The sequence below is a fragment of the Chamaea fasciata genome, unplaced genomic scaffold (assembly GCF_029207755.1).
Source record: "Chamaea fasciata isolate MVZ Bird 193981 ecotype frontalis unplaced genomic scaffold, bChaFas1.0.hap1 SCAF_4, whole genome shotgun sequence".
NCBI classification, from domain to species: Eukaryota; Metazoa; Chordata; class Aves; order Passeriformes; family Sylviidae; genus Chamaea; species Chamaea fasciata.
In genome coordinates this window covers 29,852,615-29,874,956 of record NW_027094089.1, presented here as the reverse complement: position 1 = coordinate 29,874,956, position 22,342 = coordinate 29,852,615, and the positions used below count along the sequence as shown (strand labels likewise).

Sequence of the window (22,342 nt, the reverse complement as noted above, 5' to 3'; positions counted from 1 at the left end):
AATTGTTGTATGGTATATGAGTCAGCAAAACAGAGAACCCAGTGATCCATAATATGCACAAAAATAAAGACCCTTTGTGTGTACAGTCAGGATTCACTAATGTGTCCTACTTACATTTCTATGTAAAATTTCTTAAGGCATGCAGTTTGAGAATTTGATGACTTAATACAACCAGATAAAAAACTTATCATGAGTTAACATCCTGATCAGGTTATACCATTGCATTACATTACACACCAACGGAAATGCACATTCCAGTCAAAATATAATCAAATTTTCAACAGCACTGCAATAAAATGAAATGCAATTATTCTGCAGCAATCACAGATAAAAAGTAAGGAACAGTGACAAAAAGAAATGTATGATGGACAATTCTTTGCAGCAAAAACCTGTTACTTTAACCAGTCAGAAGAGGATTTTTCTTAAAAAATTGTTTGGAGTAAGACATTTACTTCCTCCCAGCTATTTGGTATGAGAACCTGCACTCTTTGCAGATGAAAATTAGGAATAGTGTCTCTGAAACAGAGAATTCATACATTTCACAATTATAAGTCATTGAACTAAAGTCTCAAAATGTCACTCTGAATACCTACTTCCTGCAAAGTCAATCCACAGAACAATTGATGCTGAGAACACCCAATGTTTCTGGTGATAATTCTACATTTTCAAGATAACAAAAAAAATCAATTTTATTTTTTTCTAATCATAGGGTTACAACCTAGCATCTTTAATTCTTTTATACTTCTCTATGATTTTATGAGAAATAATGTGTCTTATGAACTGAGTGTTTTCAGGAGACTGTATCATGTGGGTACTGGATTATCATCCCCCACACAGATTATTTAGTTAACACCTTTTTTACTATAGTTTTTTCTTAAAAATGCAAAACAGCTTTAAATATCAATCTCATTTTTACTTAGACATTCATCTTTCTACAAACACCTCTGATCGACGTTTTTATAGCTCCCAACAACTAATACTAAAGATATGCAACTTTTACAAAATCGATTCCTACTTCTGAATCCCAACTCATGTCCCATAACAACCTGTTTTCATTTACTGCAATTTGACTTTGTCCACTTTCAGCACAGGTAGAAAGTGACATTTTTCCCAACAGTAGAAGTAAAAATGAAAAGAAGAAATAGAAGCAGCAATGTGAAGGGAAAAAACAAGACAAAACCTAACTATATACTGTTATCAACATATGTATGGGAAAGAGAAAACATTTCTCCCATTTTCCTCTGGGTATGCTTCAGATAATCCTAAATGTGTACTTCTGACAGTACAAAAATAATGTCATCCCGTGTTGTTTCAGCATCAGAGTGATGGTCATTTGAGTCACTTTTGAGTCACTTCAGCTGAACAGAATATAAGAGAAGGAAAGAAACATCCAGCAGCACTGGATTCAGACAGGCTGCAATCCAGTAGGCATTTGTGTTCCTAAATTCCCACTGAAAGTAAAATAATTTCCTAGGAAGATTGGGATTTAACTGGAATTGAAGGCTGAACAGTTTTTTGCTGTTTGGTTTTGGTTTTTTTGAATACAGACTCCAGTCTGATGAGCAGGCAGTAATAAAAATAGTTCAAACACTCATCACATAAAATAAAAAGTCTTAAAGGAGTTCTTTTAGTACCTAACAGTTTGTTAGTGGCATTTGAAATGCTCTAGGGTAACTCTGAGCAACAACTCCAGGGTGTACAAGTCTTCTGTTTGCCTGTAATCCACTAGCCCTGTGAAGATGTCTTGGACAAGTTTAGGCACCAACCGTGTCATAAGATACTTCCTTGATTCAAGACCACTTGGAAGTATAAAAAAATAAGCACACAAACATGTATGAAAGTTTTCACTGTGTAACTCTCTGCTCAGGAGATCACTTGAAGGATACTTTCAAATAACAATGATCCTAATACAATCAAAGAATACTGAAGAGATTACAGTAGAAGTCATTTCCAGAACAACTAAATACATCCTAGATGAGCTTGGTGAAAAAATGCACTCTTCCTGTGCCTCAACTCCTAATACATAAAATTTTAGCACGTAAACTACTTTTCTTCCCAGGTATTAACAAGTCTGAATTTTCTAGGTTCATCACACATATTGTCTAACGTAAGAGTTTCATCTTTGATCAGTAATTCCAGAATTGTTTAACACAAATAATGTTACTATCAGAAGCAGTTTTTCAGATAAACAAATAAACAAAATCTTCAACAATCATACCTTTTTTATTGAGTGGTCGTTTTCGTACACAAACACAAATCCTGTGCTCATCAATCTGCAAAGGAAAGTCTTTCAGTGAACTATACCCCAATTCCACTTACAAAATATCTAACTTTATTTGACTTCTCTTTTTGAATTAAATAACCAATCATTTAAACTAAGAGAGTGAGCCATCTGAACATATAAAAACCCCTTCTGCCTGCACAGTAGCCAAGAACCCAAAAGGGAGAACCATACATTAACAAAACTCCCTGCAGACAGTGATCTAATCCAACAGAGCAACAGCTACTATCGGACTATGGAAGCAAATCCAGCTTAACAGGGTAGATATGCTCTTGACAAAAATCTCTGATTTCCATAGAATTTGACAATATTGATCATTTAAGGATTCCATTCCTCTGACACGTCTGCAAACCAAAAGACCCCATCCCCTTCAAAGATCAAATAGTAATCATTATGTTGAAGAATGTTTTTCAAATAAGTTTCATGGCGTTGTGTGCACATCCCTTAGCATCCCAGGAAAGTTTACCATACAAAGGCTGAGTGACTACTTAGTACATACATATTGGCATTATTTAAAAATAAAAAGATATTTAAATAACTTAATAATTTAGTAAACTAGGACTTCCAAAACCTACTCATTTCAGTATCAACAATTACCAGGAAAATAAACCCATGTAATACTGAATACTGATATATAATAAAATATCTGTTCTTTGCATTAACAGATACAAACATACATTGGAAAAAAGTGAAAACACACAGCAAAAACATAAAGGATAACACATTTCCATGTTGCTAGCATACTTACAGGATCTGCAGTTGTTAGTGGTCTATAATCCAAACTTCCCCTGAAATCTCTTATCATACACATAATTTCATAATTTGGGTTTGTAGCATCAACATCCTAGGAAAAAGTAAGCAACAGGATTTCTATTATACCCTTTTTGTTTCCAGAAAAGGGCTAAATTAACTACCTATTGAAAAAAATACACATTAACTGAAATCTTATTTTTTCTGCGAAACCCCAGAAACGTCTCTTTCAAGTTTAGTCTAAGTTTAATGCCTTTTTCCACTCTGATATAGCTAATTCACTGATCATAAAGGAAACAATTATATGCTTCCCATGTCATTTTGGTTGGCATGTAATAGAAAATACTTATTAATTGAGGACTCATTAATAGTTTACTCAAGAAAGAAAAATTACTCCTGCTTTTGCCAGCACATTCACACTGAAGAAACATATAGTCAATGCTTCATTATCCCAAATATGGCACTCTGACAGATGCACAGATACTCCACTACACAGGTGCAACACACACCAGAGGAAAGAGCAGGAACTCCAGCAGCTCTAAATACAATCCTGCTGGATACAAGCAAGGTAAAGTAGCTTGTCCAACTATTGGTCCTGTGTTAATTTAAACATATTTGGATACATTGCAAACCGTTCCAAGGGTCCCAGACCCCCAGCAAAGCAGAAGCAATCCCAAGGATACTCAGTAGGCTACATCCAGGCTCTGACGGTTTTGGCTCAGATAGAGTTAATTTTCTCCACAGAAGAATGTGGTATGCAGCTCTCTTCTGGATTTGTGCTGGAAACAGGGTTGATAATGTATTGATGTTTTGGCTACTCCTGAGCAGCACTTACAGAGCAAAGTCTTTTTTTCATCCTCACCCTACCAGCAAGGTGGTCAGCATAGCCAGGACAGCTAAGCCCATGACAACACGAAGATAGCAGAAGATAACTTAAACCTGGAGCCACCAGTACAAGAGTGAATGGATATGCAAGAGGCTACGTATGCCTGGAGCACTGATAAGTTGAGCCTGAGCCTACCCTGTTTTCTGCAGAATTGATTAAACAACTTCCCATCACTTCTCCCTGCAAATACCTGTTTTACAACACTTCAGGACATGCTACTGATGCCAAACAGCCAGATCTGGTGCTCAGACCCCACTAAGTTTTGCACGGCTGCCCCACATGATATAAAATTTCTGAATAACATCTGGCTATGGACACAGTGTAGGCACTCTCAAAAAGCACTGGATTGTGTTACTAAGCTGAAAGGGAGCCATCTTATTCTTTGCACTTGTGTCACAGCCAATCCTCACCACAGAAAAAACTGTCCTGGTGATCAGAAGCTGATCATACCTTGATGTCATTCACACTGACTACACTGAACTAAAAACTGCTGACAGTAAGTCTTCACAAAATGTTTCTTTATAACATTCAGAAAAGAGTGTTGCTTATCATGGAGAAAGCATTTACCTAATATTTTTCAAGACCTGTTTAAAGGTCTTGTATACTATAAGTCAGTGCTTGGTGAATCTGTTGCATTTCACAACAACTTCCTAATACAGAAGTTTTAAACTCAGATGCAAGAGAAGTGTTCACAGAAGCAATAAAAAGAAAATTTTACAAGTAACAGCATTTCAAAGTATTTTAATACATAAAACCATATATGGTCATTCCTCACATATAAAGACATATTAATGTTTTCTGTAAATGGATGTAAATTATAAAACACAAATTTAACACAGGTGATTTTAGGTCAACTTGGAAACATCATTAAACCATGAAAAGCAAATTGTATGAATGATTTACTTGATGGTGGTAATTCTCACGTCAGCAGCAGACTGGTACTATCTCTTTAGAGACTAACACATACCCACACAGCTGCCAACAAGATTACACTCCTAGCTTTGCTAAAGCTTTTACACCATTGTGACAGAAAGTAATTTAATATTAAGAGATTTTTCTCAAAGGATTAGCAAGTTCATTTCTTTCACTAAAGTTTTTAACAACTGGTTGCCAACCTGCTTCCATGACGAAATTACAAATGTACAGAAGTCACTGTTAAAATTTGAGCCTCAAAAATACCTTTAAAGCATCACAGATCATAATGAACAATTTTTCATAATGTTGTATTACCTCCTGTGGAATAATATACTTCTCTAAAAGTCAAAAGGTTGGTTATGGTCAAAAATACATTTTCCCTGAGAAATAGTTATCATCGGTAGCTGTTCTCTGAAGAACACGCAGCAGGACAGCAGTTGAAAGCAATGATTTCTTTAGGAAGAAAAAGAGGGGGGAAACCATCTGAAGTAGTACTTAGGAGAGCAATCCTACCAAACACCAAAATATTTGTCAAATCTGTATATTGAATGAAAACACTTAATTTCAAGATAATCACAGTTAATAAAAATTATTAAAGACTGAAAAAAGCACAATTTGCAAGTTTCTCTTGCTGGCATATGACTTCCAGTTGAGCTAAAAATACTAACCTGAGCTCTCTTTTCTCTAAGTTCCTGCTGCTGTAACCTTCTTTTCTCACGTTTCTCTTGCAATTTTTCAACCTCTTTTACACAGTTTGATTTTCTCCGTGCTTAAAGAAAAAAGATGCAATTTTAAAATACTTTCCATATTTACACTGCAAACTTCAATTAAATTAATGTATCAATAATTAGAATGTATCAACTATCGACCATATTTTCAAGCAAATCTAATTAATATAGAATCATTACAGTATTTGAACTTCTAAAATACATAAAATTTACTAGAAAAATGCCATGGGAATGGGACAATAAGAACACAAACCAAAATATATGACCTTGAAATAATATTTGGACAGATACATGTGATCTCTTGGTTTGAATCAAAAGTAAGCCCAGACAAAACAAAAAAAAATTGGAAACAAAAAGAAGCTAAACAACACCACTATGGTTGATAGAAAATAAAGGAAAATCAAATTCCAAATACTAGTACAATTATGAGGAAAATGAGCATATGTTTAGCCACAGCTTTCTGAAAAGCTCCTCAAGAAAGCTCACAGACAACTGAGCGTGTAGACCACTTGTCATTTATGGATAACAATATAATCCAAGAGAATGTACATGTAATGCCCAGAATGAATGAGTCCTTGATACACGGTTTACATACAAGGGGGTCCAAATTCCTTTTTTGCAGCTTGAACTGGAGATATATCTGAAACACTACCATTCTGTTGAGAGGAGGCAGACTGCTCGGGAAGCTGAGTAGGTCGTGCACGTGCAGAACCAACCACTGCAAAGGAAAAGCAAAAAGCTCATCTGGACATGGAAGAGTAACCTTTCCACACATTTCTGAAATGCCTTGTTAAGATGAGATAAAATGAGGCCCTTTTCTAAACACAACAATTTACTCTGGATGAGGAGGAGCCATACTCATGGAAAGTCTATTAATAAAAATATCTGGTATGCAGACTTTTTTATCCTAGTGCTGTACATTAACACAACATGATAATTAAGTACCAATGCTGCATGTGCATATTTTTAAATACTGCAGAATTAGTACAACTTACTATGTGCACAGAATGAAGTGTTTACTTGGAGATATGCAATTCCTGAAGCATGAAGTACTTCAATTTTATTTATATTGTAATTATACCCAAAAAACTAGTAAGAAAAAATGCCCCACTGTTTCACATTCTCTAGATTTTACAAAAAAGCTCCAATCCCATTGAGCCTATGATCACTGGAGGAGCAATGCAGTAGAAATTAACGCCAATGAAGTGCAGCACAGTCTGTAAGTGGAAGAAACAAGCCTTTTTGCCTCTATCAGAAGGGATACAGACACAATCAATATGTCTAAACTTATGCATTGATTCTATATGTGCTAAGAATGCCAGTTTCTGAAGATGCCGTGATTTCTTTTTCCAGTGAATGCAGTGGGAGTGGTGAGCATGCCTGCCTGTGTGATAGAGCTGAATGCTTTAAATTGTTTTCCAAATAGTTGCTTCGATCAGCCCTGCTTCAGCTGGCCCATTTCCTGCACACACTTCTGACAGTGTGTCAGAAGAGTACTAAAGTGAAGGCATCAGCTTTGATCAGTTGCTAGAGATGAGACTCCAAGGCCAGCACACTGTGTAACACAGAAAGAACTACAGAAACAGGTTTTGAACAGGACAGACAAGACAAATGCCCAGAACATCCCACATATAGGAGATCTAGCTTACAGTATAAATTGATTACACAAAATAAAACACTGTGCTGAGAAAAGCTGAATTATAAGGCCAAAAACAAAATATCTAGGCCAACAGTGAATAGTAAGAGGCATGGTACTCATTAAAATACAAGGTACAGGATTATTTCATACCAAATAGATAATTTACTACAAATGACAAAATGTATGGATGTGAGTATAGTCCATCAGTAAGACATCTCATATTTAAACACTAGGTAGGAAAAAAACCCCAAAACACTCTTGTATTTTCCATCTGCTTAATACCCTCAGAGCCAAATGGCAGAAGGGCAAAAGTGGTCCCAATCAGAAGAGTCTGATCACTTGCAAAGATATGCAAGCCCACTTGTTTTCCAAGTTTAAACAGATGGACTGCAATCTAGTCTGAAGAAATATTAGTGGATTAATGTTTGGAAGAAGAATCATCCTCATCCTCATCATCACCATCATCAATACAAGTTAGTTCAGTTGAACATAGGAGAGAAAATGAAAACAATAAGCAATAACTATTCTTTCACACATTACAGATGCATTTCATCTGTATTCATTCAATACATACTTTTCACGTATTCTCCTGTGGTATTTCAGCAGTTTTTTTCAGTTTTTTTCACTATTAAGTGTAAAGTGATAAATAAACCTGTAGGACTTAAGTATTCGTATATTCTTATGACTGTTCACACACAGACTGCTACAATACAACAGACTGTTGACAAAAAAAGTTAAAAAATCGAAAATGTTAACAATTCAATGTGCACCACTTAGTGTATACTGAAACATTCAAATAAGCCGAGAACCCGTATAAATGAAAAGTCCCTGCATGACTTAACATTGCATAATTAATTATCTTCAAATTTTTGCACTGTCAGTTGATTCAGCTTAACTTTCATAACAATATATTGTTTAAACTTGCATATAAATACTATTTGTACAGTATGAATCCTTAAGTATATATAGGAAGAATTCTAGGAATTATATACCATATCTTTTACATGTCACAGGCATAAATACCAAATAAGAAACACAAAACTATTAAAGAATACTAGATATACAGGAGGTTAAAATGTTACTGTATTTTTTACTTCATTGAAATGGAAAGAGATAACATTTACCTCTATTATCTCTGGCAGGAAGGTCATTCTTAGAAGGCAACACAGTTCGTCGACTCTATAAAAAAAGAAGTCTCTCTTATTTGATCACCATATTATTGAAAGCATAAACTGCAGCCTCACTTCTGCTTCTTTTCAGTCAATGAAAATAACGTGACACGGACAAAAGAGATCTTATTACTGCCAAAACACACCATGAACGGGGAAGGGACGAAGGCTGCAGGAAGTGGTGAACTGTATGCAATGTCTCAGAAAACTCCAAAACCTTTTCTTTATCCTTCATTAAGATGTTTAGTTATATAAATATTAGTTCCCACCTCCCTCTCTGCTGAACTTGTTCTTAAAAAAATTAGAAATCCCTATTTACTACAGGAAAAAGTAAAGAGCACCACAGACACAAAAGTTGAGTTAAAAATTCTAGTATAATATCATGTATAGAGCTATTCTAAAGTTACCATCAACATTGTGCATAGATATTACCAACCTTCACAATCTTGTTTACTTTGGCTGATGAAGCAGGTGGTGGTAGTGTCTCTGCACTAGGTTCAATATCTTCATCAGGTGCAAGATCTGGGTTAAGTGAAAATATGCTCTCTAAATCAATCTGTGAAAAAGCAAAAAACACATTAAGGACACTTGACATAAATCCTCTGTCTCCTGTTATTTTTGACAATAAACAGTAAATATATTTAGTGTTTTTACCCCACAATTTGTTCATTCTAAGATCTGAATTCACTAAAAATAGACTAATCCTTGGTCTCTGCGTTATTTGAAAACACATCATTCAGTAACAGGATAGATTAAAAATGACCCATAGATAGTATAATTTTTTAAGGTGATCAAATGAAAAGAGAAGTAGCTAATATTATTATGGTACTTCGACAAATACTGCAAAATATGTAAGACATTCTGTAAAATAAAGAGGAGGAGATCTCAGTTACCTCACGTTTCCCAGACAGTGCAAAAGAAACAAAATTGCAAAAACCAAAAAAAATCAAACCACGGCTGAAACCATGTTAAATTTATCTTTTTTTTTTTTTTCTTTTAAAGTATTACTGAGTGTTGTTCCAACTGCTGTAAAATGTAAGGGAAGAGGGGCAGGATCTTAAAAACATGATTTTGTAGAAATGTTGAAGAGCTTTTGTCTCTGTGGACTTCTACTTCTCTTGGCTGAAGCTTTCAAAGACCTCACTCAATGCTGTATAGATTCTGTGGGTCTTCAGCTGACAAAATCTCCAGGACTTTCTCATGGAGTTTTTTTTTCCTTTTTCCTGTGTTTTCGCAAAACCAGTAAAGTGTAAAGCGCAATTATTTCTGATATGCTTCTCCAAACTGAAACTGGCTAACGTGGTCCAAAATTTAAAGGAAGATGTGGTAGGAAAGTGTTAGACAGAAAGACACAGTTTCTTCATGAAAGCAAGGCTGGAAAATGGCCACCAAGAATAAATGAATAAGCAAATGAACTGGCAGCTAAATTCCTCAAGAACACAAACACAAGAAAATTTCTAGTTTAGCTCTCCTACTAGTTTCCTGTCATTCCACACTTCCTGTGTGTCATTCTCCTCTTAAAATTTTCATTTTTCTACTTGTAAAAATTGGGTGACAAAGTCACCCTTTCTAATCTGGTTCAAAATCAACAGATGAAAACACCTGCTGAAAAGCTATGACACAGAGCACAGAAATTCAAATTTACAACAGAAAACAGAATTTGCTCAACACTTTCTGTACAAAACAGACTGTAACCTAAGAATTGTGAAGTTAATTAAGATTCATATCTCATTTCTGTTTCCAGTGCAAATTCACATAGATTACACGTTTTGTTTTTTAAAGTTCTAAATAAATAAGTTTACCTCTTTCCCCTTAGTATCTCCATTTTCAATCCATTCAACAGTTACACTTTCATTATCTTCATTTAGGGATGTTACCATAGCTTGGTGAATTCGGCCTAGAAAGAAAACACAAAAGTGATAATTTATTAACTTGTGGAAAAAATTTCCAGAACCTATTTTCATCCCTGCACTGAGATATAGAGAGAGGTAGGAAGAAGATGGTTGAAAAAAATGAGGTGATAAATAGAAGGTGATTGCAGACCACACAGTGTGAAGTGATTCAGACCTGACCCACCAGTGGAGGCTCTAATGGGACAGTCAGCATCCAAGTGAAAAGCACAATGAACAGAAAATTGAGTGGTAAGTAAACAGAACCTCTCAGGAAAGCCACACCAATCAGACTCTCTCTCGCTGAGAGCAGAAAACTCCAATACCACAAGAATGCCACAGGTGCCAAAGACCCCTTAGGTGCACTTCACAAAGGCTTGTTTGATCCCCATTCTTGGCTGATACAACATTACACATCTCAACACTGTAATTAAGCCCTTTAAAATTGTGTTGTGATACATATTTTTATAGGCACCAATCAGGTGGTAGTCCAACAAAAATTAAACTGCCTGGAACAACACAAACCATTCTTTTAGAAAGAGCTACTTACACAGACTGCTAAGCTTGAGTTAAGGTGCTTTTGCATTGACTCCTCCAGTGCAAGACCCAAAGGAAGCAAGCCCCCATAGAGTAATATAAAACAAGTAAATTTTCAGCAGTAATAAGGATTTTTCTTCTAAAATATATAGTACATCGCAATTTTTTTATGTCCTCTTTCCTATGCACAGTACAGAAGAGCAACTGGAAGAGCAGGACAGCCATGCACTGACACAAAAGGATCAAGACCCAAGTGTCACATTGATTTCACATCCACGCTCTGCCCTAAAGTACCAAGAATTGAGGTTTCTAAAGAGCACGAATCCAAAGGAACTGCTCCTCACACACCCTCCTATAACAAGGGTCCATACTATGAAGAAGCAATCCTTTGCTCCACCTGCCATGAGTCACCCCTTAGGAGTACGTGCAGCTCCTAAAGTATCAGTGATCATCCTGGAGCAGTTGTGCATATGCTGCTGCTGCTGGGCACCTGCTCAGGGTAAAACACATCACAACTGGCACACATTTCAGCCTGGGCATTCTCTGCCTTGCACTTTCTCTTCTTTTCTAAAGCTACTGGCCTCACAAATCCCCTTTAGTTTTCTGCTCCATCGATTGCTTCAACTTTTTGTTTTAGCCAATTCAGTCACAATTTGACAATTTTCCAAAAACAAACAAACAAAAAAACCAAACCAACAAACAAAAAAACCCCCAAAAAAGGGTTTTTACAGTCTAAACATTCTAGGGCATGCAGAGGAACAGAAAGAAAGAAAAACCATGAGTGATATCCTCAGCTAACAGTGAGAGTAACAAATGTATACTTCTAATATTTCTTTTATTACAAAGGCTGTCTAAACATTCACATCCAGTTAAGATTCAATAAGGAGGAAGAATACAGGGAGGCATCACGGAAGGTAACAGCAAATCCCTGTCCTGTCAGACAGTGTGTGGAGGAGAGACCAGGTGCAGCTCAGGTGAGGTGCAGCACTCAGGGAACTCGCAGAGCAGCCCTGGGCAGCATCACTTACACATCTGCAGCACTTGCCTCGCCAGGAACACACATTACACGTGCATTTAGAACCTCCACGCTTCTCCCAGCCCAAATCATAACTGTCACTCCCATGCTAAAGCAGGTTAAGTAGTTTCTTAACATTCTAAATAAAAAGTCTCCCCACCATCCACCCCTTTTTGCTTCACATGGTTTCTGTCCTCTGGCATTCTCATGTTTTTATTTCCCTGACCCATGCTTTTTTCTGAACAAACCTTTCCATTTGTGCTTCCTGACCACCACCCTCACCATCCTGAATACATCTCTCCATTAATATTTCAGCATTTAATAACCTCTAGGGACTTAATTCTGCGCAAGAACTCTGTTGTAGAACTGCTTCAATGAGCTATCTGGTCCTTCAGCAAAGTAGCAACAGAAGTGGCTGTCTTCCCATAGAAATGTCACTCCTGCCTCTTCTGCAAAGAGTGTGCTGAGACCAGGCTGCAAGGACACAAAAACTCTGCGAACTGGGAATGTAAGCTTACATTGGTATAATCTTCTGCTGCTTTTTTAAGGTCTGGCCAGCTCCCAATTCAGAATCAAGAGAAAAACAATGTATGAAAAATATATGTTTAGCAAAACATATTCTATACAATATTAGAATAATATTTAGTCTGTTATCCAATTTTAAAATTTTTGAAGAAAACCACTATTTGCAGCTGAAACCTGTGACACTGTAACTGCGAACGGTCACAGAACCATCATATAAGTCCTGCTACGTGTTTCTGTGCTCTGTTACTTTTGACAGAGAACAAATAATATTTAAAAAAGGTTTCATCTTTGCCAAAGCAAGTGAAAACAGATCAAAGCAGGCTGATGAACCAACAGAAAATACCCCACACTCTAACTAACACAGTAAGCCAGCATGCCGTAACAAAAGAATCATAATAAATCTTCCATCTCTGCGCCAGATTTCATCCTTTCTCTGGCCAAGAAAGTCAGGGTTGAATAAAAACCACAAAAGCTCACATACTAACAAAAATAAAAGTAATGTTCATCTTCCAAATACTCTGAGCTTAAACAGAAAATGTTCTCTACACTGCTTAAACTGGCAATGTACTCATACAATTTGTTCCTAAAAATTCTTTTTGTTACTAAAAGTTTACATGTTATTGAAGTGCCAGATAAAGCATTTACATCTTTACAATTGCCTCTTGCTCTCTGGAAACAGTATTCCATTATATTTTTCTAGTACACAGCTGAATACAGCAGCTGGGAAATTCAGGAATGCCAGCAACCAATTAGGCTGGCATAAACCTCGTCTAGCATATAAAGCAAGACCAAGCTACAAATGCTAAAGCATAAGAGCCAATCTGCAGAGAATGTTTCAATGCAATGGCCCTAATTTCTGGTACACTTTCTAGAGCTGGTATTAAAATTTGACACGTAAGCATGTCCATATAAACATGAACCAGCATTATAAGCTGAAGAAGTAACAAGTAATTCAAGAAGACACACACATTAAAACCAAGACAAGTAGAGCGGATACAACTCTTCACTTAGCATTTTCTTAATTTCTAGTGCTTCTCCTCACATGATTAGAATTCAGATCACAAGCAACAGATTTTTTCTGAGTTGTTCCATTTCTGTAGGGCTCCCCATCACAGCACCAAGCCTGTCTGATTTTAAGATGCATTTGGACAACACTCTCTGGCACATGCTATGACTCTTGTCCTGTTCAGTGCCAGGAGTCGTACTTGATAATCCTGGCAGGTCCCTTCTAATTCAGGATATTCTATAATTCTATGGGGCTCAAAACTAATGGAGAAGTTATTTGAAAAAGCAATTATTTAGGTATGCTCTGTCATACAGCACGTGACATCAGGCTCATCTCTAGTGACCAGAAAATACTGCTGTGTTAAAAAATACTGCTGCCAGTACAGCAGTACAACAGAAAAATGTGTGATGCCAACACATTATAATTACTTTAAATACACAGACATTACAATATTCTCATTCCCATCAAGTGAAAAACGTCAACTCCCCATTCCCTTTCTTCCTAGTCATCTGATAAACATTTGACAAACAGAAGGAAGCAAGCATACTGATCTGATCTGCAGACATATGATATAAATATCCCCTATTGTAAAAGTTCTTAGGACAGCTAGTGGTGCACAAAAAGGTTCAGGAAGAGCAGTGAAAGCAAATAACCAAGGCTAAATCAAACATTTTAATTAACCCTTAGCCTAGGTAGCAGTGCCAACTCATTGCAAATACCAAGTGTACTTAGATCCTTACCTCTAAGCAAAGAGAATGTTTTTTACCTGCCCAGCTTCTCCAAACCACCACAATTTTGAAGCAGAGATCAATCAGAGTAATAAACCCACAGCCCCATCATCTTCCTACTACTTTTCAGAAACGTAAGTTATCAGTGTGAAATATGGGTTGGTGTTTAAATTACAGTCTGGACTACAGCAGTGGCTGACATGTGACAGACTCCTCTGTATTCTTCCAAGTGACTCAAGAAATAGAGCTGGACCACATTCCTCCCCACCCGTCCACATAATTGAAGAGTGTCTGCCCCAAAAAACATTGTACTCACCCTATGCACAAGCTTTATGAAATCTTAGAAATAGCTTTGAGCTGTAATAATTAAAAATTTGCACTCAGGCTCTGGACTGGGTTATGGAGAAGATTGATTATGGAGAAGAGAGGCTCATAATTTCCACTATGATCCTCCCATTCCACCCCCAAAACAGTAGGAGGACCCTACCCTGCAGTATTACATTATGACCATCATACAGTTTAAGTCTTGGCAGCTCAAACACAGGCAACTATTTTTAGCAGGACCAGCCTGTGGCAATGTTAACAGACCTCACGGTGGCTCATGGCAGGCTCACATTATATCCCTTGTACTTGCCACATCTTCAGGAGCACAAATGTGTTATATTAGCTCTGGCAGTGGACCATCAACCAAGCACATAGCTTTATCAAGTGCATCAACAGATTCGGTGAATGCAAAAATATACTACAATTTCACACCTACTATAGTCTTGCTGTAGTAGGACAACCACTACAACAGAAGCTACTCATGCCTTAAAAGATTGTAATACACATTTGTGAAATAGCCATGATTTTCCTATTCATGTTCATGAGTGACTAATGTGAATGTTACCTCATCTAGAGACACCTGGACATGACTGACCTTCACCCTCTGTCAACTGATAGTCAGAATTTAAAATTGTGAGAAATACAATTTTCTTCATTCTCTTTTAAGTAATATAAACTCCAAGTCACATATATTTAAAAAAAAAAAAAAAAAAAAAAAAAAAAAAAAAAAAAAGTTTAGGAGAAGCATGAGGCTGGAAATACAGGAGCAGCACATACCAGACAGAATTATTGTAGTCCAGAAAATTATCCTCTGTGCTACAAGTTCCAGTCCTGGCAACTCCGGTGGAAGAGTTTCCCTGCTCTCACAGAGCTCAAGGAGGGGGGAAAAAAAAAAAAAAGAAAAAACAAAAACAAAAACAACAACAAAAAACCCAATCCAAATAATGCCTGTAGAAAACTTTAAAGAAAGACTCTCAAGGAAAAAGAGAATTCCTGGCTTGGTGTCTCCATCAGTGTCAACTATGGGGCTGTTCCTATTAACACCTGTCATAGTCCTCCCTGCACTACACAGAACTTCATGCTGTTCATCCCTGAAGGAAAAACCAGCAGGTACTGCTGACTGACGTTACTTTCTCCACAAACCCAAATGTATTTGATTTTATTTTGCTTCAAAGTTTCATTTATTCACAAATCAGTGGATTTAGTATTTGATTTTCATTGTAACTACTACTTTTACCACTTTCATTTTACTTAATCACACATTTATTTCAGCTTTGCGAGTCTTCCCTATTGTCTTGTCTGTTACTTTAGTTAGTGTTATCACAGCATCAAATGGACATTAAACATGCAGAGTTCTTACAATATTTCTAAAGCAAGTTCTTAAATACAAAAAATAACATGTAATTTAATTAATACATATCTTAATATTTATTTTTGTGAATTATCCCTAGCTGCTACCAACTCATTCTGTTGTATTATCTAAATAATCACAGCAATACTCAAGTCCTTCATATGACACATATATTACAACCACATCTTATCTCTGTAAACATCTACAATGTAACAGACAGGGATTTTGAGAACAGAAAGTAGTATTACCCAAATCAACTTTCCCACTTCTGCCTCTAAGTTCCACTTCTGAATTAAAATCCAACTTAATCTACTCTTGCCCCTACATAAAAAGCTACCAAATTCAGAAATATTCCAAGTTAGATATGTAGGTAACTTCTGTGCAAGGACCAATCAAACATAGCGCTTTAGAAAAACAGAGTTCACAAATACTACTGACAGTCCACAAAGAAATGAGGAAGGGAGAAATAAACAACACACAGACATGTCACTGAGCTGTGTATAACATTTAGCTTCAAAGTACAAATAGTACATTTAATGTTCTTTGTAGGAACCCTAAAAATCCCTTCAGCAAAACGTCCAGGCTTTGCCCTGGAAAGATTTACCATAGAGTTCCCTGCCCAGGCTGAAAGAAAAGACTTCTCTCATGGTGTCTTGCACAACTACTGCCAATCTACCCCGGACTGCTTTCCTAATTGGTCACTAAACCATGCCCATCCTAAATGCTCATCCCTCATCCCCATCTATAGGCTTGCTGCCTTGCCCTGCCTTTGTACTGCCCCTGTGCTCTGAGATCATTGGTCCCTGACCCCTGCTTAACCACTGAGCACCACACAGTCCTTCGTCCTCTGTCCCTGGTCCCTTCACCACGCTGAAATAAACTTTGCTGCAACATACCATACAGGAGGCCCTTTCTGTCTTTCCTCCACTGAGGCATGTGTGTGTGCATGGACTTGAAATGGCTGTTCCTGTGGCCTGCTCTGAGCAGTTTCTGGAGGAGAAGCTTTGAGAAAGTAGCAGCATTTCACCATCCTGCCACAGTGAAATGCTACAGTTCCTCATAGAGCAAACTAGATGTAAGTGACTTTTTGGTTCCACATCCATCCAACACCAACGTGTCCCTCCACCCCCTCCACTGTGAACCACTAAATCACAACTCACCATGCTCAGCCTAGTGGAACTTGTTAGCTGTCCATACTGAAACATTTCTTCTAAAAAAGTTACCAAAAGCTGTATCCCCACATTGCTGTCATAGTTTTTGCTAGTCTAATAATTTTCTATCTCCAGTCTTGTCATGTTGTTATTTGGTGGGGTTTTCTGCTGATTTTTTTTTTTTTTTTTTGCAGGCTGATCTCTAAAATTACCCTTTACATTCAAAACAAGTTTTCTGTGGTTTCCCCAGTTAGAGGAACACTTTGTTTTTTATTTCCCTTCAAGGCAGCTCCAGTCTCTTTTGGGGTGTTAGTATCTCTTTAAGCAGATTTCAAATGGCATTATTTTACACTAAAAAGCTCTGCTTAAAACATCTTGTCTTTATTTGCTTTCAGAAGCTTCAACTGCCAGTGAAATCAATGGCAGTCATACAATCACAAAAGGTTTTCAATAGCATCTCACCCTGGTGGCACTGGAAGTTTACACTACATATTGCCTCTGGAGGTGCCAGTGTCAGAAAGGAAGAGGATACATGTAACTAAAGCAGCTGAATTCACAACGAAGTGTCTGTCCCATTATGATGACAACAGATGCACTGATGTTTTGATATTTACCATCAAGTTATCTCAGCTGTACCATGCCAGTCATCCTATTATTTTTAAGAGTGAGTGAGCTCTCAACTTACTAACTTCGCCACAGAAAAAGGCATTTGGAAGGAAGTGCCATTGAGTCATATCTAATACATGCTGTTTTAAGTCCCCTAGTAAATTTTCAATAAATTGGAAACATTTCACTTTGAAATGTTCGAAAACTAGCACTTTAATGTCAATATATACAAACTTTTAAAAAGATTTTATGGTCCACAGTCATTTTGTACTCTATGCTCTTTTTAATGTCTTGTACAAACACACCTGTACGTGCACCATCTCCATCTATTTCAGACTTTTCAGAGTATCTGCTTTTCCAACACCATGAACCAAGAGACGAAATATCCCAGAGAAGCTCCAGATCACTTTCTACAGGGGTACTTATTGCCAAATAACAGTAACTCTGAAATAGCACTTACTTTTCCTCTTGGCACTTCACCCTGCCCACACTTACTTTGTGACCAGCTAGAACACGAAGGTTTTATGCCTGTCCTTCACAGTTTATGATCTCCTAATCTATAGCAACAGCATGTTCACTTTGTGCCACTTCTACTCCAACTGTTTTGCTCCACACCTCTCAATCTTCTGGTACGACACACATCTCCAGACAGATGGCAATCACACTCCAACAAAGTAATGAAGCTTCCCAAAAGCAGTGTCACTTTCTGTGTTATGACCAGGAATTAATAACTAAGGAATGGGAAAAACTAGCCAGCAAGTCCCAAAACTGATCCCACAAGGTATGTTATTAGTTAAAAATTACTAGGTACACTATCATTAGTTGTCTTAACGACATTACCTTTCTTGTATTAAATTTCATCAGAATCATTTTTCATACACTACCAAACAGTTTATTAAATTCAGAGGAACTTCTGGCTTACCTTCACAAAATGGTCAATACTGGCAATGCTGCACAAAGTCTCTCCTACCTTGATGCCCTGGCAGGGCCAAATTCAGGTCACCCCACACTCAATTCCAGGATTCAACATCATGCTAACCTGCATCATCTCTATCACACTAATTTAGGACACAGAGAATAGAAGCACTTCAGTATCTCTTCTCCACTGCTCCTATTTTAGTCAAAATACTGTACATTCCTAGAAAGATTTGATTAGATTTGTAATTTTTCCATTTACTTTAGTGCAAGATCAAGTAGGATGAGCTTTAACCTCCTCTGAAACTGATATTAAAGCAATGGCCAGTTGCTCCATGGCCTAAAATCTTTTTATTCACTTACGCTGGTTTTGTTGTTGGGGTACTACAACAGTCTTTCTCTTTGTGATGAAGAGGAGAAGGAACTCAGAGGAGGATCTAGCATTTACTGTCAGGGTAAATAGTGTTATGCTCTGACTGAACCATGGATTAACTAACCCATGACCAACATCTTCATTCTCAAGCACCAGGCAGTACTAGGATATGTAGGAGAAAATGTCCTGAAAATCCCTTCTGTGTCTTTCTTTCAGACCACACTACAGACAGAAACCCCAAGACAACTGGTATGGGGCTGGTTCATGTTCCCAACTGCCCTAGAATAGCATCTTTCATGGCATATTGCTTGGATGTACAACACTTTGGTGCTCAGCTCAGGTCCCTCAGTTGTGCCTGTGGTAGCAAGCAGCACACGGCTGCAGCAGGTGAAGAGAGGTCTGCAGCACGAACCTGGTGGTGCTTGGGATCAGCCACTCATATCTCATACTGTGTGCACGGGACTGGGTCTAGCACCACAGTCTGAACACCCTTTGCCAGAGGGCATCATGCAACTATCTTGGATGTACCCTCCAGTTATGTTTAATCCAAAAGGAATTTTGTGTCAACTAAAGCACAGCAAAAGGAAGTAAATGATGATCACAAGATATGTGTTCAAGTCCACTTCCTATATGAACTGAACCCTTGTTACAGATGCACCTGTGGTCCCAAATGGCACATCTAGAGTATCAAGACCTCTTCATTTGTTGGGTTTGCCCTGGACTCCGACATTAATTCACCTTGACCTACACAAAAATGAGAGAACTGCATTGCAATTTTCCACTATGGTGCCTTCAAGAGCATGAATAGGTGCATGTGCTGCATGCCCATGCACAAGTATGAAACTATGATGCTTACTAAAGTAAAGGATTGTCCAAGCAGTGACAGACAAAATTATGCAATTCAGGCCTCTCCCCAAGAACCAGACAGAGAAGTTCAGGCTTTCTGTAGGAGGCAGGTCATCTGGTTCACTCCAGATGGGAGCCTGGAAGTGAAATAGCACATGTGCACTGAGAATTACCATAGTACCAGGACACTAGATTAAAATGAGATGCAAGATGAACTCACAGCCAAAAGAGTGCAAATTGTGAAATTTTAATCCTCTGTACAGGAAGACTGCATGCAAACAAGTTCTAAAGAAGCAGGGCATCGGGAAAGACAAGCATGTTTTCTTCTATTATACAGGCCTTTCAAAACATTAGCTACAAACTTACAGAACATCTTGAGCCTGGTGTTTAGTAACACTCCGTATTACACTCAATTTGTCATCTGACCCTTTGACAAGACAGGTTTTTGGGTAGTTAGATGACTTCAGAAGAGTCATCCCAAAAATACAGGACTACAGAAAAAAATGGCAGATGAGCTTCAACATTGTTGGGGTTTAGTATTTCTTCATTTTGTTTTCTTTCTCTTAGGGAATTTTCTTCCATTTTTGTTGCTAAGAAACAATAACGATCCGTACTTAGGAGTGACAAAAGAAGTAACTACACAGAAGGGGGAGGAGTGCAGCCGGCTTTACGGCTTTACCGTGTGGGCTGAGGGGTTTCTCCGAGAACTGGGCTGGGGAAAAAGCGGCTAGGACAGCTCCCAGGTCTCTTGCTCTCTCAGTTTCGGAGGGGAACAGCCAAGCTGCTGCTTGGGGCGTAAACTCGTTGCCACTGCCGGAGCCCAGCCCTGCTCTGCTTCTTGTGCTGTGGGTGAGCCTCTGCTTGTGAGAGCAGCCGCTGAACTGGGACCTTACTGGCACCCTGCCACACACACAAAAAAAGGATCCTTCACCATCTGCTGGGGTGCCTCAGGGGAAATCCCGGGATCCCTGAGCCCCTTCCCTCTGCCAGGGAACCTCTCCCTGCTCTTCAGGTGCTGGGCTGCCTCTGCCCACTTCCCTTACCTCTGCCACTGCTCTGGGTATTTCGCTGCACTGTAGACACACAAGGGATGCCCTGTGGTTCCAGCTACAGCTGCAGAGTTTCTGCAGCCTCTTGCCTGTTGCCCTGGCTGAGCCTGCCCTGCCATGCCACTCTGAGATTCCTGCAGCAGCTCCTTTTGCTATCCAGAGGGGCACTGGGATCAGACGACACTGACGGTTTGTAAAGTCCCTTCCCATCCCTTCCGCCGGCTGCGTCCACCATCACTGCGTGAGGGAGATGGCCGGACCCGCGCCACAGTGCCCCCTGCAGGCGTGCAGGATTAGTCACACCCTCTGACTGGACGGGAGCCAGCAGCGCCCCTGCTGGTTGTGACCGAAACAGCAGCGATGGGGAAGGGCTTAAAGAGCGGGAAGAGATTTCATGGGGTTTTCTGTTCTTGTTTGTTGTTGCTGCCATTGTTGTTGACTGTTTGCCTTGTTATATGTACACTTACTGTAAAGAACTGTTATTCCTTTTCTCATATCTCTGCCTGAAAGCCCCTTAATTTCAAAGTTATAATAATTCGGAGGAAAACAGTTTACATTTTCCATTCCAAGAAAGACTCCAGCTTTCCTTAGCAGACACCTGTCTTGTAATCCAAGACACACATTAAAGGAAAAATACACACCCAGAAAAAACAAATCTTAATTAAAGCTTTATAATGCGGAATCTGGAACTAGAGGTTACAGCTCTAGAAATCCTTTAGTTGACACAGCTCTCTCAAAACACCATTGCCTAAACATGCACCCGCATTGACAAAAAAAGCTGTTGAAACTTAAAAGCAAGTATCCTTTTCAAACTATATATAAAACTTTGATACACTCACAGCTCAAGTATTATGGCACACCTCAAAAAAAGATGTAGTGGAATTAGAGGCGGTTAAAAAGACAATTAAGAAAACAAAGAGAATGAGGATATTTAGCAGGGAAAAACTGCTCACTTTTAAGAACACTGAGGGTGGACTTTGTTATGCTTTACAACCAAAAAAGACAAAATGAGTGAAAACTATTATTGACCAAATTCTGCAACACTAAAGCTGAGAGTGGTCTCTTAAGGCATAGGTTACAGATAGATGGAAGTGGTAATGCACTTTTGTCTGCAGAAATCAGGGAACTTTTCGGTCTTATGTCTGCAAGAGGCAGGCAGTGTAAGTCTGGTCACAAAGGTAGTCAATAAATCCACAACTCGTCCATAAATGGCTAGGACTAAGCAAAGTTGTACTTCTAACATCCTAGATATAATTCTGGATAGTGGGGGCAGACAGAGACTTTGGAAAGAGACAAGGCTGATGTGCTTCTCCTCAATAGCCTCTAGTTGCTGGGTTAGATGAACCACCCATCTGATTCACTAGTGTACTTCATACAAAGTGGTGAGCTTACTGGAAATATTGTAAATAGTAAGGAGACTGAAGAATCCCCCCAAAAGCAAAAATACTTCAGAAGATTTTTAAAAAAGCCCAACTTTCTCTAATTTCAGTAAGTCTTATATGGAGAGAAGGAAAATGTTTTCATTCACCTTTCATAAAGTAAAGTTTTGTCACATATTCACACAGCAATATTCCTTTAAGGTGTAAAGAACAACCAAAATAAAACAATAATAATCTACTCATTTCCAAAATTCCTGTGAGGTTTTCCAGCACCTGCTGG

At 38.2% G+C, this 22,342-nt stretch overlaps 1 protein-coding gene across 8 annotated transcripts in view; it reads right to left on the bottom strand.

The window, feature by feature from the left end:
• KIF2A (kinesin family member 2A) overlaps positions 1 to 22,342 on the bottom strand; it is a 57,607-nt gene that overhangs the window by 24,069 nt on the left and 11,196 nt on the right. For 5 of the 8 annotated variants that reach the window (XM_066181191.1, XM_066181197.1, XM_066181196.1 and 2 more), the window contains exons 2-8: positions 10,171 to 10,265; positions 8,805 to 8,924; positions 8,324 to 8,378; positions 6,156 to 6,278; positions 5,501 to 5,601; positions 3,030 to 3,125; positions 2,219 to 2,273 (exon numbers count right to left, since the gene is read on the bottom strand). In XM_066181191.1, coding sequence (XP_066037288.1) covers positions 2,219 to 2,273; positions 3,030 to 3,125; positions 5,501 to 5,601; positions 6,156 to 6,278; positions 8,324 to 8,378; positions 8,805 to 8,924; positions 10,171 to 10,265 — 645 coding nt within the window. Of the gene's footprint in view, positions 1 to 2,218; positions 2,274 to 3,029; positions 3,126 to 5,500; positions 5,602 to 6,155; positions 6,279 to 8,323; positions 8,379 to 8,804; positions 8,925 to 10,170; positions 10,266 to 16,903; positions 17,837 to 22,342 lie in introns of those variants that run through there. The other 3 variants (XM_066181192.1, XM_066181198.1, XM_066181194.1) reach the window with 2 other exon arrangements.